At 41.4% G+C, this 15,550-nt stretch overlaps 1 protein-coding gene across 6 annotated transcripts in view; it reads right to left on the minus strand.

Annotated features, from left to right (window-relative positions):
* The window catches only part of DOCK8 (dedicator of cytokinesis 8), a 238,921-nt gene that overhangs the window by 29,267 nt on the left and 194,104 nt on the right, over positions 1–15,550 (minus strand). For 5 of the 6 annotated variants that reach the window (XM_023213218.3, XM_023213224.2, XM_023213221.3 and 2 more), the window contains 9 exons: positions 15,288–15,470; positions 14,795–14,924; positions 13,738–13,825; positions 9,204–9,300; positions 7,731–7,865; positions 6,383–6,535; positions 3,875–4,033; positions 2,216–2,316; positions 1,252–1,444 (listed from right to left, as the gene is read on the minus strand). In XM_023213218.3, coding sequence (XP_023068986.1) covers positions 1,252–1,444; positions 2,216–2,316; positions 3,875–4,033; positions 6,383–6,535; positions 7,731–7,865; positions 9,204–9,300; positions 13,738–13,825; positions 14,795–14,924; positions 15,288–15,470 — 1,239 coding nt within the window. The remainder of the gene's footprint in view (positions 1–1,251; positions 1,445–2,215; positions 2,317–3,874; positions 4,034–6,382; positions 6,536–7,730; positions 7,866–9,203; positions 9,301–13,737; positions 13,826–14,794; positions 14,925–15,287; positions 15,471–15,550) is intronic. The other variant, XM_023213223.3, reaches the window with a different exon arrangement.

Raw genomic sequence — 15,550 nt, forward strand, 5'->3', positions numbered from 1 at the left:
CAGAATAACTATTTTTGTTCTTGAGGACCATAAGAAAGGAGGAGTTATTCACAGGAGGCAATACCCAGCTTTGCTGCGTTCTGGGAAACGAGAAGCTCCTGGCTCCACCAGCGTAGTTTTGGTGACTTATTCTCTAGGCCTGGGAAAGCTACTTTGAATTGTTCTTTCTTTCTGGTTCACACAACATCACAAAATTGTGTTGAAGAACAATAACAAGAACAAAGCCTTTCATAAAATCAGCCATGTAAATTCAAACAAGAATAATACAAACCCTTGTAAATGACTTCGTGAGTCTGGCTTGAAAAACACTCTATTACTATAGCTATATTGTTCACGGTTTCAGGGATGGTCATCTCTACAAATTTGCCTCTTACAAAAAAAGTACCCAACATTGTGCTTTTTTATTTTCTCTCTCTCTAAAGGCTGTATTAAACTATTCAGTAAGAACACTTTAAGTGGCCACTGAGCTTCCCCATCTGAGCCAGCTTTTAGGTCTGGCAGACAATTTCCCTTTGCCAACTGTGGGTAATTTTCAGCTTATCCTAAGGGTACTGATTCAGCCTTTTGTTTCCCTTCTCAGGTCAATTTGATTTTTTGTTGATTTTGGATTGGAGAGTGGGCCCCTCCAAAGTTGGAGAGTGGAATCAGATGAATGGGCCAGGAGGAAAATCATTTATCCAATGTTTTCCAAACTTTCACAGATGTCAGTATACTGTGTCAACTACAATCTTTGAAAAAGAGTTTAAATGACCTTAGAAAAGTTGCTCTCTCAGTTCTCTCATCTGTGAAGTGGGAGTAATAACACTTTCCCTACCTAGCTGCTTCACAGCTTTACGGGGAGGTTCAAATGAAGCCATGCATGTGAAAGTGTTTGCAAATGTCTCCCTAAAGTGCTATTAATAATGGCTAGGTGCCATTACTGTAAACAATAATTAAAAAAACAAAACCCAACGACGATGGGAAAGCAATTAGAAGAGGTAAATATAATGTATGAACTTGGGATTTTTCAACCTTAGCACTACAGACATTTGGGGCCAGATAATTGTTTGTTGGGGGAGCTCTCCTCTTGCAGAATGTTTAGCAGCATCCTGGCTTCTACCAGTCAGATGCCAGTAGCACCTACCCACCCACCCCAGTTGTGATAACCTGTGAAAAATGTATCTAGACATTGCCAAATGTCCCCAGGGCTGGGGGACAAAATCGCCCCAGTTGAGAACCACTGCTCTAAGGAAAAAGCTGCACACACCCTACCTGGAAGCTGACACTGCCCACGGGCAGGTAGCTGTGGTCCTCCAGCATGCTCAAATACTCAGCTACTAACGCAGCAGCGTGCACCAGGCACATGGCGGCCTCCGTGTAGCATTTCTTCTTGGTGTGTTTCTCTGCCATGTTCTGGAGCCAGGTCAGCCGCAGATCAGGAGATGCCTGGTAACTCTTGGCAATTCTGCAGACAGATTGAGAAGTAGTTTTGAGGACAGTGGGTTAATGACACTCTTCTTCTACTTTGTGTGACCTTTTCTTTTTTTCTCCCCCAGAGTTCTCCGCACCCCTCCACCTGAGATTTTGCCCTACATTTCCAGAAAACGAGAGAGAAGAAAACGTTTATTAGTCCAACTATTTTTATTCCATGTTTAAGCTGTGCTGACCTCCAAGAAATAGTACTTAGTAAAAGCCTTACAGGGAAAAAATACTTGATAACATGATGTCTATTTTAATGGCTCTCAGGCAATTTTCTGCCTTTTCTTTCCTTTCTGTCAAAATAAAACAGAAGACAAGAAAGTATTGCACTTTGTTATGATGTTGCATCTGGACAATTTTGCCTCTGTAAGTAATTTCTCCTGAACAAGGACTGGAAGACCAAGTTTTAAACTATGCATAAAAAATCTAAAGTAAAACTATATATGTATGTCTGAATATAATTGGAAAAAAGCCATACAGAAAATAATTCCAATAACAGTTCATTATTCTTTTCTCTGATTCCGTGGCAAGTAGAAGATAGTGTTATTAAATAATGCCTCACTTTAAATTAGGGAGATCCTTCTGAAAACTTACATATGAATTAACCTACGCTGAATGTTTAATTTCTATATATTATTTGGCAATCATCCAAACCACTATATCCATGTTAGCTGTGATCATTACATAAGTAAGAACTCCACAGTGACAAATCCTCGACCCCCAAGTGATGCCCCTTGAGTGTGTCAGGAAAGCTTACCTGTACATGAGATCCATAAGCATCTCAGGATCTTCCTGAAACTCCCTCATTTTCACCGTGTCATATAAGATGCTATTCAGATTACAGAGAAGTTCCTCCACCTGCAAAAAGTGTAAGCCTCAAAATAATCTTAGCTTTGTAGTCCCATGTGAAGAGCTAGGATTACATTGAAATGCAAGGGGAAGCCATGGGAAGGGTTGGATCGGAGGGCAGCAGAAACTAGGGGTGGCGGAGTCATCCAGACCTGACTCTATAGTTTTCATCTTCGCCAGCCAAGGTGCTTATGAGACCTGGATGTGTGTTGGCCCTTGAGATTCATAAATCTGCCTGAATCCTCATACTATTTCTATCTCCAACATTTTTGTTTAAATGAGTTTGAACCAGTTTCAGTTATTTGTAACCTGAAAAGTTATAAACTCTATTCAGGAATATCAGGGCTTTTTATACCAAGTAGGAAACAGTTTAGGACCTCAGCTTGAGTTCCATGTCTCAGAAGCCTCCTGGATCTTCCCAGGGCTTCAGAGATTTTACGATCTCTTGTAACCATTATTCTTAATTACAAAAGCCAACAGTGGAGGTCCAGCGGAGCCTGCAGTACAAAACAATGAGAGACTATGACTTGATCTATAGACCCTGGCAGGTGACCCAGTCATAGAATGTTATCTTAGCCCCCTTCCCCTCTGCCAGCTTGTCATGGCTCCTAAAATTTCTACCGCTAAAGTCATTTCACTGAGTGAAGGCACTGAAGGCCTTTATTAAACTGCCCATATTTTGATTGGTCTTGTTGGTGAATAACTCTACACAAATGATGAAATTAAAGGAGTATGGTCAAGATGAAATGAGAGAGGAAGGATGTGATGTAGAGGAAGAAAAAAGGTTCTGAGAATGAGGATGCAACATTGCCTGAGAGGGCAAAATAGATTCTGGAAATAGGGTTCTCAGACTAAGGGAACAAAAGAAAACATTCATTCATTTATTCTCACTTAATTAAGACCCTACCACAGAGCAGGCTAGGAGCTGGAGTTAAAAGATAAATGGGACAGGCTAGAGTTCCATGGTCATTGTAATGGACACGGAAGAGATTACTGTCCTTACAAGTTTCCTTAGGACAACCTTGTTTACAAGCTCTCTCAGACTCGGCCCTTCCTTACCCCTCACCAGACAAGTTGGTCCCTTTACCAACCCTTCAGACACAAATAATGCATTCTTTCAACTACTCACAATTTCCCCCTCACTTTTTCCCTGCCTAACTGAATCCTACCCCAGCCTTTAATCTTATCCCTCCTCGCAGGCTTTCCTGGCCACCAGACTGTTTATTGATCACGACCTCTCTTCCTCTAACCTTACATAGCATTTAGTTCCTGACCACACAGTTGGCACTTATGTATCATTTGTCTTGTACTGCCTCCTAATTGTGTTGATACTGAGCATTCCAAACAGACTGTTAGCATATTGAGACTGGGGACAGTGGTGGATGTATTTCTTTTTAAAACCTCTCATAGTGCTGAGAGCACATGCATATTGGACAATAAATACTTGCAAATGTTATATAAGTATATTTATATATAAATTGCATATATATGTACATACATACATACATACATAATAGGTGGCAGACCCAAGACTCATGTATGAGACAAGGTATGTGCTTTGGCGTACCTGGGTGGGAAAAGGAGTCATCTGCATGGCCGTGTCCTCTTCTGAATAGGCCAAAATTGTCCTCAGGGATCTTCTCAGGTGCTCTTCATTAAAGTCTGGTGCTCTGCCCACCAAAGATGCCAGCGACATGGTTACTTGCATCTTTACTCTTGCAAAGTTCTGCATCAGTGAAAAAAAAAAAAAAAAAAGATGAAATAAATAAGATGCACTTAGCAGTAGATAACTGAAAGCAGCATGGCCAGACACAACTCCTCAGTGTTTCCTCTACCCCTCTCTTAATCATTTCCTCTTCTCTCAATGAAATGGGAGCTACACTTTGCACAAGATTCATATTGTTGTTTAAATGGTTTAAATGGACATTGCTCTCACATAAATCTGTCAGGCTCCCTTTAAACTTTCATTGAGGACTGGGCTGCCTTTGTGCTGCAAGCTGGAAGATTCTTATACAGTTGGGTCCAAGAATATGTTATATTCTTTTGTGCCAAGAGTCTCTTCTTGGGACTTTATGTAAAGTTTATTTAAAGAAAGGGACTTCTGGCTCGGCCTCCTAGCACTTTGGGAGGCCAAGGAGGGTGGATCACTTGAGGTCAGGAGTTCAAGACCAGCCTGGGCAACACAGCAAAACCCCATCTCTACTAAAAATACAAAAATTAGCTGGGCATGGTGGTGGACAACTGTAATTCCAGCTACTCAGGAGGCTGAGGGAGGAGAATCGCTTAAACCTGGTAGGCAGAGGTTGCAGTGGGCCAAGATTTCGCCACTGCATTCCAGCCACAGTGACAGAGCGAGACCCTGTCTCTAAATAAATAAATAAGGGGACTTCGGCGGCCAGCATTTCTGAGATTTTGAACTCTGTGTAAGCAACAAGGTTTTGTGTCTTCTTTCTTTACAGGCCCATGGAAAAACATGGCTATCTCAAGGTCCCCTGAGGAATATCCTGAAGGCATTTAAATAATCATCCCTAATATATTTGGAGGAGGCTGACTTTCTTCCATGGGCCAATTTATCCTTCCACATTACTTGAGCATACTTATTAACATGGCCACAAATGGAAATTCCAAAGAATCCATCAAAATCTAGACAAACTAAAGCAAACTTGACTGTTCTATAATAAAGCTGAACTCCAAAGTCTTCGTAGCTTTGAATAAAACTCAAGTCTTGGCTAGGCAGGGTGGCTCATGCCTATAATCTCAGTACTTTGGGGGGCTGAGGAGGGAAGATCACTTGAGCTCAAGGGTTCTAGACCAGCCTGAGCACGCAGCAAGACCCTGTCTCAACAAAAATGCAAAAAAAAAAAAAAAAAAAAAAAAAAATTAACTGGGTAAGGTGGCTTGTGCCTATAATCCCAGTTACTACATGGGAGGCTGAAGCTGGAGGATCACTCGAGCCCAGGAGTTGAAGGCTGCAGTGAGCTATGATTGTGCCACTACACTCCAGCCTGGGTGACAGAGTAAGACACTGTTTCAATAAATAAATAAATATATAAATAAAATATTAAAATAAAACTAAGGTTGAATGACACTGATCATTTAAAAATCTCTCCCATAGGTCATTCTGGCACTAGCTAGTCAGAATTTAGAAACAGGAAACACTCCTCTGAATTCTAACCTGTCTATTGTATTTTTCCCCCCACAGATGATAACTTTTAATCTAAAATATTCTTCCATTTCTTTCTTTATTTTATTTTATTTTTTCTTGAGACAGGGTCTCAGGCTGGAATACAGTGGCACAATCTTGGCTCACTGCAACCTCTGCCTCCTGGGTTCAAGCGATTCTCATGCCTCAGCCTCCCAAGTAGCTAAGACTATGAGTGCATGCCACCACACCCGGCTTATTTTTTATATTGTAGAGATGGGGGTTTCGCCATGGTGGCCAGGCTGGTCTTGAGCTTCTGGCCTCATATGATCTGCCTGCCTTGGCCTCCCAAAGTGCTGGGATTACAGACATGAGCCACTGCACCTGGTTATTTTATTTTATTATTATTTTTTTGAGATGGAGTCTCACTCTGTTGCCCAGGTTGGAGTACAATGGGGCAATCTCGGCTCACTGCAATATCTGCCTCCCAGGTTCAAGCGATTCTCCTGCCTCAGCCTCCCAAGTAGCTGGGATTACAGGCATGCACCAATACGTCTGGCTATTTTTGTATTTTTAGTAGAGACAGGATTTCACCATGTTGGACAGGCTAGTCTTGAATTCCTGACTTCAAGTGATCCACCCGCCTCGGCCTCCCAAAGTGCTGGGATTATAGGCAAAAGCCATCACTTCCGGCCCCTGGCTTTCTATTTTAGAAACATACTAATAGAGACCACTGCATTTATCTAATGAATTCACTTTTACATGCAAATTAAAACGGAAGCTGCTATCTATCTACATACTCAATTCTTTCTTTCTCATAGGACAGAAGTAAACTGAAATAATGCAAAATTTCCTCATGTCTTTTTCTCAGCTGATACTTTGCATCAATTTTCTCTACTGACTCAAGGTCACTCAGCTGGTTTGAACTCTTACACTGGTGGCTCCAAAACTGAACCTCATGAGGAGGTAAAGGGTGGCACAGGCTTGGCTCCGGGTGACATCCATGCTGCTGCTGCAGTGGTGCAGGACTTGGTGACACAGGTCGAAACACTGTTCCACCTCCTCTTCGAAGAGTAAGTCTCCAAACTAGGAGAGACATAAGAGGCCATTAGGCATCACTTGGCACTTTGATACAATTTCCGGACCGTTGAAATATGCAAATGTCCATTTGGACAAGCAAAAAGCCGAGAGGAGTTAATGCATTACTCCACAAAGATAATGAGCTATGTGAATCAGAAGATGAATTTAAGCAATGGAATAGACTTGAGATTTAATTATGAAGTGTCCAGCTAAGGTCAGAGCTGTGTTATTAACTGCACTGTGAGCCAGGTTGCATTCACTGGTGAAATCACAACTGTGATGGAATTAAACCTGAGTTTCCTGGGTTCCTAGGAATTTATTGGTGATGAAGAAAGAGAAAATGGTCCTGATAAGGATGAGCAGAAGAATTTTACTTTTTAAATTTAAAAGACCTCATGTAGAAGGCACCAACTGAGATCTTCAATAAAGGGAAAAATAGGCCAGGCACGGGGGCTCACGCCTGTAATCCCAGCGCTTTGGGAGGCTGAGGGAGGTGGATCACTTGAGGTCAGGAGTTCGAGAGCAGCCTGGCCAACATGGTGAAACCCTGTCTCTACTAAAAATACAAGAATTAGCTGGCTGTGATGGCACATGCCTGTCATCCCAATACTCAGGAGGCTGAGGTACGAGAATTGCTTGAACCTGGGGGTAGAGGCTGCAGTGTGCTGAGACGGTACCACTGCACTCCAGCCTGGGCGATAGAGCGAGACTCAGTCTTAAAATAAATAAACAAATAAGTGGAAAAACAATCTGCATGTTACCCCAGGATAATCCTCATTCCTCAGGCTGTGAGAAATTCATTTCTGACCTTCCTGGCATTTTATGGCATGACATTTTGTAAGACTAATGGGAGTCACATAGAGGATTTAATCTCACTCAGCAGAGATTTACAGAGAGAGAGTGAAATTGCTAAGTCACTCAGTTGATCTCTGCTCTCATGTCATAGACCTTCAGTGAATGGCCGTTTTAAACTTCTAGAGTTAGGTCCACATTTCAAGTATGGGAGCCACTGTTTTTCCTCTACATGGTGGCTTCCCACAGAATCAGGGCATCTGCTTTCTTCCTAGGGAGACTTAAGACCTTTACTGTGATGCCACTTAATACACTCTGTGAGTTTGGGTCCACCTGAAGAGAGAAGTGTGGAGCTAGATGAGAATCTTACTCTTAACTAAGAGGAAGAAAACAAGCATCCCATGTTTACCTTGGCGATGAGAGCACGGAGTGTTGCAAAGCAGTGAGTCAGGTAGGTGGTACTCTGATCACAGTTCAGAGAATTCACCAGCACCCTCAGAACACCTCCCAGCAGGCTGTCTTTACAGTCCAGAGCCGAGCTCGCCTGGGGGAATGGAAGAACAGCATTATTGAATGCCTGCACTGTGCCAATGAACTGGATGTTCCTGACAATTAGCTCAGTAATGCTGATGTTCCATCTCCAGTGGTGAGTCTTAAGAGTTTGGTGAGCCACCACAGGTATCATCCATTAACCATGGGAACGGAAGACCTATTTCCAAATGGCTTTATTTCAATGCTTCCAATAAGTTTGGGATTTCTAACTAATTCTGGGTGCCTAAATGAAGGGATAAGGCCCATCTCCCTCATCCTGGGTCACATCTTTTGGAAAGTTCTTTCTTTGTGTACAAGACATAGCTCTCCTTATGGGATTCAAAACACAATTGTGGGCTTCCCAGTACAACAGGGGCTGCTTGGTGGCAGCAAGGTTTCTAAATAGAAGCTTGCTTATCAGCTACAGAAGGACTAACAACACCAATACAATTGAGGGCTAGTATAGATATTTGGCACCTAATACTGTGCTATATAAAGATACGATGAATGTGATACCAAGCATTTAAGTTATCAAAGATATCAAAGTCAACTAAAATATCACATACTTTTTGTGTTCATTTTTTATATGATTACTTAGATTTTAGACAATTTAAAAGTTAGAGAATTAAGATTTCACTGTGTTTCAACAATATTTCTTCTAGCCCTAAAAGCAATCCTGGACCTACTCTAATGAAGGACTTCTCAATGGAAACATGTAAGAACTCATTTTTCAGGGTAATTAAAAACTCATTATTACCTAGACATCTTGGGAATTTGTGGAAATATCACAGAGAAGATAAAATTAGTATGATACAAAGTGCACAAAGCTATATTTTTCTACAGCAGGGATGGCAAATTTAGGGTACAAATGACTTTCCTTAACCAATTTAAGTCCAAAGAAGACATCATTTATCAAATTTAGCACTCTTTTTACCTAGCCTAGTCATAATCATAGCTCCCATATCTGACAGTGACCTCATTCAACTGGAGTTGACCCATCAGAAGGAATTCTAGTTACCACTACTGTTCTAGATACTAAACTATAAGCCCAACATCCACATTATAAACTTGGTACATACTCACACAGATTTAACCAAGAGGGTCAGTTTGTCAAACACCTAACCCTCTCCAAGTAAGCCCTAAGTCAAAGAAGCCAGAAGAATGTTGGGCATCTGTGAAATTTATAAGGTAGACACTATTGCAAATAGTAAATTCACAACTTCATTTTTTAAAAAAAGGTACTATGTGATCACATTTATGTCTTTCACAATTTTGCATTAAGAAGTCCTTATTCAATTCTAGTAAACATATTCATGGCAGACAGATCAGATTGGGTGTTTGTTTTCCTCACCTGGATAATATTTTCCTGCATATCCAGGATGATTAAATGTGCTTCTGTAGCCAGGTTGCCACTGATCAAGGCTTCTTGATCTAACTCTGCCTTTGTTCTAGGAAACAACAAGAGGTCAAATTAAAGCACATGTCAAACCTGGCCAGGTTCCCCATGATGGTAATCTATGCACCACGGTGTAAAGAAATCTCCAGAATAGTCAACCTTGAAATGAAAACAGAGCAACCGGCCCTGAGTAACTATAGTGCAAGTGCCTTCTGTGATTCATGTCTTGTTGAAACAACCATCTAGGTAAGGTCACCTGGTCATCCTCAACCCTATTATTATTAATAATGATGATGATGACAATTACAAAAATAACACTATGGGTAGAGAAGGAGTTATTAGTTGCTACTAGCAATTAGGCTCTCCTATCAGGTTGTTGCCTAAAGCCTCAGGGCTATGGCTGTATTTCATGCATGAAAACCATTTCTAGATCTGAGTAAGGGGAAGCCCCTGCAACATGCGAGAGAGAGTGAGACTGGATGTGATGTGAACTTGGCAGTGATGTGGCTGGGTTAGGAAAGGGTGGGGCTTCAAAGCCGGGTCAGGGGAGAGTCAGTCTCTTAAATCCCCAAAGACCACCTTCTTGAGGTTGCTCAGCCAAGTGCGTGGGGTCTTTCGTCCTTTTCCACTGGGAAGCAAGACTGTATTCCTGTAGGGCAGGTGATCTAACATCCTGCTGGACATTACTGGTCACTGCCCACCTGGGAATGGGAAATTGCCTGGTGCTCACTCCTCTATTAGGTTTCACTTTAAGAAATTAGAATGGTTTTTTTTGCTAGCCCATCCATTCTCACGAAATCTAAGTGAAGGTGTAAAGGGATATTTTGTATCATCATCCAAATCTAGTTGCAAGGAAAGGGAGGTATGAAGAATTGACTTTACCAAGATGCCTCAGTAGCCAAGATGTTACCACGGGGTTGGGGTATCATTATATTAGCTCAGATGTCTTGGACCAGGGTTACCACTTAGCTGTTCTTGAGTCCCCTTCACCTAATGATGGGGGCACTGCAGCTGCTTATATACCACTGAGGACTCAAAAAATAAGCATTTCTGTGTGTTTTACATGTTTTCATGTTTAGGATAGGCTCTCTGGTCCCAAGGTACTTGACATTTTTTTCTCATTCTCCAAGTGATTAATATATGTGTGAAAAAAATGAAATCTAAAAGTTATTTTTTTTTTCCTTAGAGACAGGGTCTTGCTCTATCACCCAGGCTCTTGCTCTATCACCCAGGCTAGAGTGCAGTGGCACCATCATAGCTCATTGAAGCTTTGAACTCCCGGGCTCAGGTGATGCTCCGCCTCAGCCTCCTGAGTATCCGGGACCACAGGCATGAGCCATCAAATTTTTATATTGTGATAGAGTACACGTAACATAAAATTTACCATGTTAACCGTATCCTTTTTAATTAATTGACTGCTAGTTTAGTTTTAAATTTAGAGCAATGCTGTCCAGTAGAAACAATGGGGCCACATATGTCATTTTATATATTGTGATAACCACATTTTAAACATTTTAAAAGAGGGAAATTATTTTTAATAAATTTTGTTTAACCTAAAAGATAAAAAATACTGTCTCCATGTAAGCAATATAAAAAAATTACTCGTGGAAATATTTTACATTGTTTTATTCACAATAAGCCTTCAAAATCTGGTGTGTATTTTTCACTTATCTTGATTTATTATCTCAATTTGAACTAACCATATTTCAAGCATTTGATAGCCAAATGTGGCTAATGGCTGTGGTATTGGACAGCACAGATCTAGAGTGTCCTAATCTGTTTTTTCCCAAATTTTCGTATTGTGATAAAGTACATCTAACATAAAATTTACCATCTTAACCATTTTTAAGTATACAGTTCAGTAGTGTTAAGTACATTCAGATTGTTCAACCATCACTACCACTAATCTGCTTTTTTAAAAGCTTACCATCTGGCCAGGCGCAGTGGCTCATGCCTGTAATCCCACCACTTTGTGAGGCTAAAACAGGTGGATCACTTGAGCCCAGGGATTTTAGACCAGCCGGGACAATGTGGTGAAACCCTGTCTCTACAAAAAATACAAAAAGTAGCCAGTTGTGGTGGTACACACCTGTAGTCCTATCTACTTGGGAGGCTGAGGTGGGAGGATTGCTTGAGGCCAGGAGGGTAAGGCTGCAGTGAGCTGTATTGTGCCACTGCACTCCAGCCTGGGCGACAGAGTGAGACCTTGTCTCAAAGAAAAGAAAAGCTTATCACCTATTCCTTTAAAACAGTGGATTTGGTGGCAATAGAATCGACCTGGGGAGTTTTAACAAATACTGATTTCTGGGTCCTGCTGGAGTTTCCTGTTGAAGTAGTTTAGGGTACCACTAGGCACTGACGGTTTTAAAGCTCCCCAGGTGATTCTAACGTGCAGCCTAGGTTGACGATTACTGCTCTAAAAGAAACAGAGCCAACATAATTGAAAAATGATCAGAAAGAGGGTGAAAGACATTACTATTATAATAATAAATTTTCCAGGTAGGTAGGTGGAGCAGTTATAATTTTACTATGGTTTCCCTTTAAAAAATGAAAATCACAAAGCCCCTGAGAATTTGTAGATGTGAATCATTAGCTCTGATAACCAGCAGCCCACCAGGTAGTGCAGGGCTGAGAACTAACCTAGAACAAACTGGAGGCCGTGCATGGTAAGGACCAATATTGTGTTGCTCCTGCAAGCCAAAGGGAAAGGTTTTCCAAGACACCAGTTTACACAGCCCAGGCAAAACAGGCCTACTTAAGGATTTTTCTTTTAATCTAGTAAAGTAGATGAGCCAAACCACCTAAGCAATTCTGTAGCACCCATGGCATGCATATTTTGTAGCTGTTGTTCATTGCCCAAAGTAGAATGTATGGACTCTCAGATCCAAATATTTTACAAATCAGTCCAGGGAATTTAGTGCAAGAATAACATACACAAAGCAAATAGGCATGATACCAGCAACTGGGTCCAAGTCACAGCTATAATAAAAATATACTTACTTATTGAATGTTTTCAAATAAATTTGACTCCCGAAAGTCCCATAAGTGAACCAGAATGATTCATTCTTGTGGCAACAGCAAAGATACTAACTCACATTTATTTACAAAACAGCACTGCTAATCAAGTCTTCTCCATACCCCCTTTGATGGGTGCTTCGTCACCCATGGGGTATCCTACCTTGTCAACTGTGTGTGAGGGGTGATTTTAGCTCTACAATGTTTTGCTCAGTGAACCCTGGGACTCATTAGGCTACCTGTGGCTAAACGGTATTGGAAACATGTGCTATCTAGTCAAACATACATACTTTCAGCATTCATATGTCTAAATTGTTGCATATATAGCGATGCACATCAATATATCTATTCATCTATAGCATACATTTTGATCCAAACAGGTTTTTTTTATTCTTTCATTTCTTTATAATTTTTTTCTGATAACAACATATATTATAATACACATCTACTGTAGGAAACACAGCAGAGTATAAAAGAGAAAACATCGATTATCGATATTCCCAGCACCCAAAGAAAACCACAATTAATATTTTGGTAAATTTGCTTCCAGCCTTTAAAAATACATTGACTATATGTCATCAGAGATTTGAGGTTTTTTTTTTTTTTGAGATGGAGTCTTGCTCTGTCACCCAGGCTGGAGTACAACGGCACGATCTCGGCTCACTGCAACCTCTGCTTCCCGGGTTCAAGCGATTCTTCCTCCTCAGCCTCCTGAGTAGCTGGGATTATAGGCATCTGCCATTATGCTCAGCTAATTTTTGTATTTTCTGTAGAGACGGGGTTTCACCATGTTGGCCAGGCTGGTCTCGAACTACTGACCTCGGGTGATCCACCCACCTCAGCTTCCCAGAGTGCTGAGATTACAGGTGTGAGCCACTACGCTACTCGAAAACCAAGTGTCTGCCCTGCCTTTGTTCATTTAACATTATGTCATAAGCATTTCCTCATGTCATTAAAATGATTTTGAAATATTTTGATGGCAACCCAACTTTTAAACATATTTTCCTATTCTGGAGCATTTAGAATGTTTTCAATTTTAAAAAACAACTTTAAGTAGCACTGACATAAATATCTTTGAATGTGTATCTTGTACACATTTCCAGAATGGAAATATCGATTTGAAATTAGGTGGTCCTAGGCACTGTGTCCTGCTTTCTCTATTTCCCTGCTATTCGCTATTTCCCTGCTACCCTCCCCACAAAATCAGTTGCTTTTATTAAGCCATCTGAGGTTGCTAAAGAAATATGAGTTTTCTTTAAATGCTTATCAATGTGACAAATTTTTAAGAGCTGAAAACCACAACTCCCTATACTTTTGATTATCCTGGGTCCCTGGATGAATTGTATTTACACAGATAATGATGTTTCATTTTCCCACCCCTGGAAGGATGCAGTTGTTTCAGTAATAAAAGTAGCCTGGGAAAAATAGTTTTGGACTTTAGGTAAAAGTAGCACAAAGTTGCTGAGTGACTCACTTATCTAGCTTCTCATTAGCTTGCCGCCAATGTGTCTGCTCTTTCTTCCATCTCAAATTTTCATTTAGGCCTGGAAATCGGTCGTTCCCTAGGAGTTAAGAAATGCATGATAGGAATTTGATTAGCATGAAACCCTTCAAGATAACCAGAAGTTCATAACAAGCTCAACTGAGAGGCCTCAGCACCATTTCTCAGGCTAATTAGAGTCCATGCAGGTTGCTGGTAGGAGACAAAGTCACCATGCTTATGTCCAAGTTAGCCTGCTCTTTGATTGATAGACTAGAATATAAGAAGAACCCCTGCCTTCCTGGAGTGTCAGAGAGACATTTCTCATGAGCAGAGGATTCCTGCGAAACTCTGGAGCTTACTGAATTATTGGGTACAAAAGTATGGGTGTCAAATGAGGGTGCCTGACCAGCACTGAAAACTATGAGCTCCCTCCAAGTTCCCTGCCACTGTGTCCCTTTGAATACAATAAGCTGTCACTCTGTTTTACTTTGAGCATGGTGAATAAGACTGAGGGTACTTGTGGATTTCATTCTATTCAAGTTCAGCCTTTTTGAGATCATGCCTCCCGTGGTGGAACCCTTGAATGACTGGGACACTGAAGCCATTTCAGGGAATTGGTTCCATTCTAATAGTGCCCTGAATGATTGCAGGAGATGATCTTGGGCCCAGAACTGTTCAGTTTCTTGACCATGCTCTGAATAGACTAGCTAAATGTCACATAGAAAGGCCTCAGCCTTGAGGGAAACACCTTCCACCTCATCCATGACTGACATTCTTAGAGGTGACCTTTTACCATCAACAAGTTTTAATTAAAAGATGTCATTTGGTGCTGTTTCCAGGGTTCCTATGATCATAGAACAGCACTTTCCCTCAAAGTCACAGGGCTAACACAAATGTCAGGCACAGACTCCCAGAATCTGCTGTCTCTGACACTACTGTAAGTATCTCAAGAAAGTAATGGTTTCTAATCATGTTGGGAGGACATTCCTCCCTACAAACAGTGAAAAGACTGCTTGACAGAGAGCAGGGAAGGGCCAGTTCAACACACCTGGAGCCCGTCGGCGCATCATCTCCCCTCTGGCCCCTTCTCCACGGAGCAAAGCCTCTTCTAGCCGGGCCTTGACATCCCTTGACTTCTGCAGGACTTGGGTACTGACTTTGTCAGAATTCTGTTTTCCCTGGACAAGACAGAGGTAGGAGGACATGTCCTTTGGTGAGATCCCGTTGATGTGGAGAATTACCAAAACAGTACACTCCACAGTAATGCCAGCTAGGTTTGACATGTGCTACACTGAGATGCTGTTCTGGGGAATCCTATGGCCAAAACTCTGTTAACAGAAATGGGGTTCTCTCTGCACAAGGCAGAGATCCTTTCCCTGTGAAATGATCATATCTATACCCACAAATGGGTTATGGATTTGAATACAGAAATGAGAAAAATTAATGATGCCTCCATGGCCCAAACAAAGGGGATGAGTAACAAGACAGAATTGCACTTGAGAGATAAGAGGTGGTATAAAGTTGTCCCACTCTAGACTTACCTTATACTCAAAACACAAGACACAGATGAAAAGTAGGTCTAAAATCCTGTTGAGCTGCATTGATGGCAGGTCAGCAATCCACTTCCTAATGAGGCTCTGATCAGCATTTTTCATGATCCAGAGGAAGCAGATCATGAGGTTGCGAGTAGTGTCCGCGTTCAGCATGTTGTACTGCTTATAGGGCTGCAGGGAGACAGATTGGGGGATGGTGGCCAGGGAAGAAGTCAAGCAACAGAAAAAAATTGAGGCTTAACAGTCAAGCA

This window comes from Piliocolobus tephrosceles, chromosome 14 (assembly GCF_002776525.5).
Source record: "Piliocolobus tephrosceles isolate RC106 chromosome 14, ASM277652v3, whole genome shotgun sequence".
Taxonomy (NCBI): domain Eukaryota; kingdom Metazoa; phylum Chordata; class Mammalia; order Primates; family Cercopithecidae; genus Piliocolobus; species Piliocolobus tephrosceles.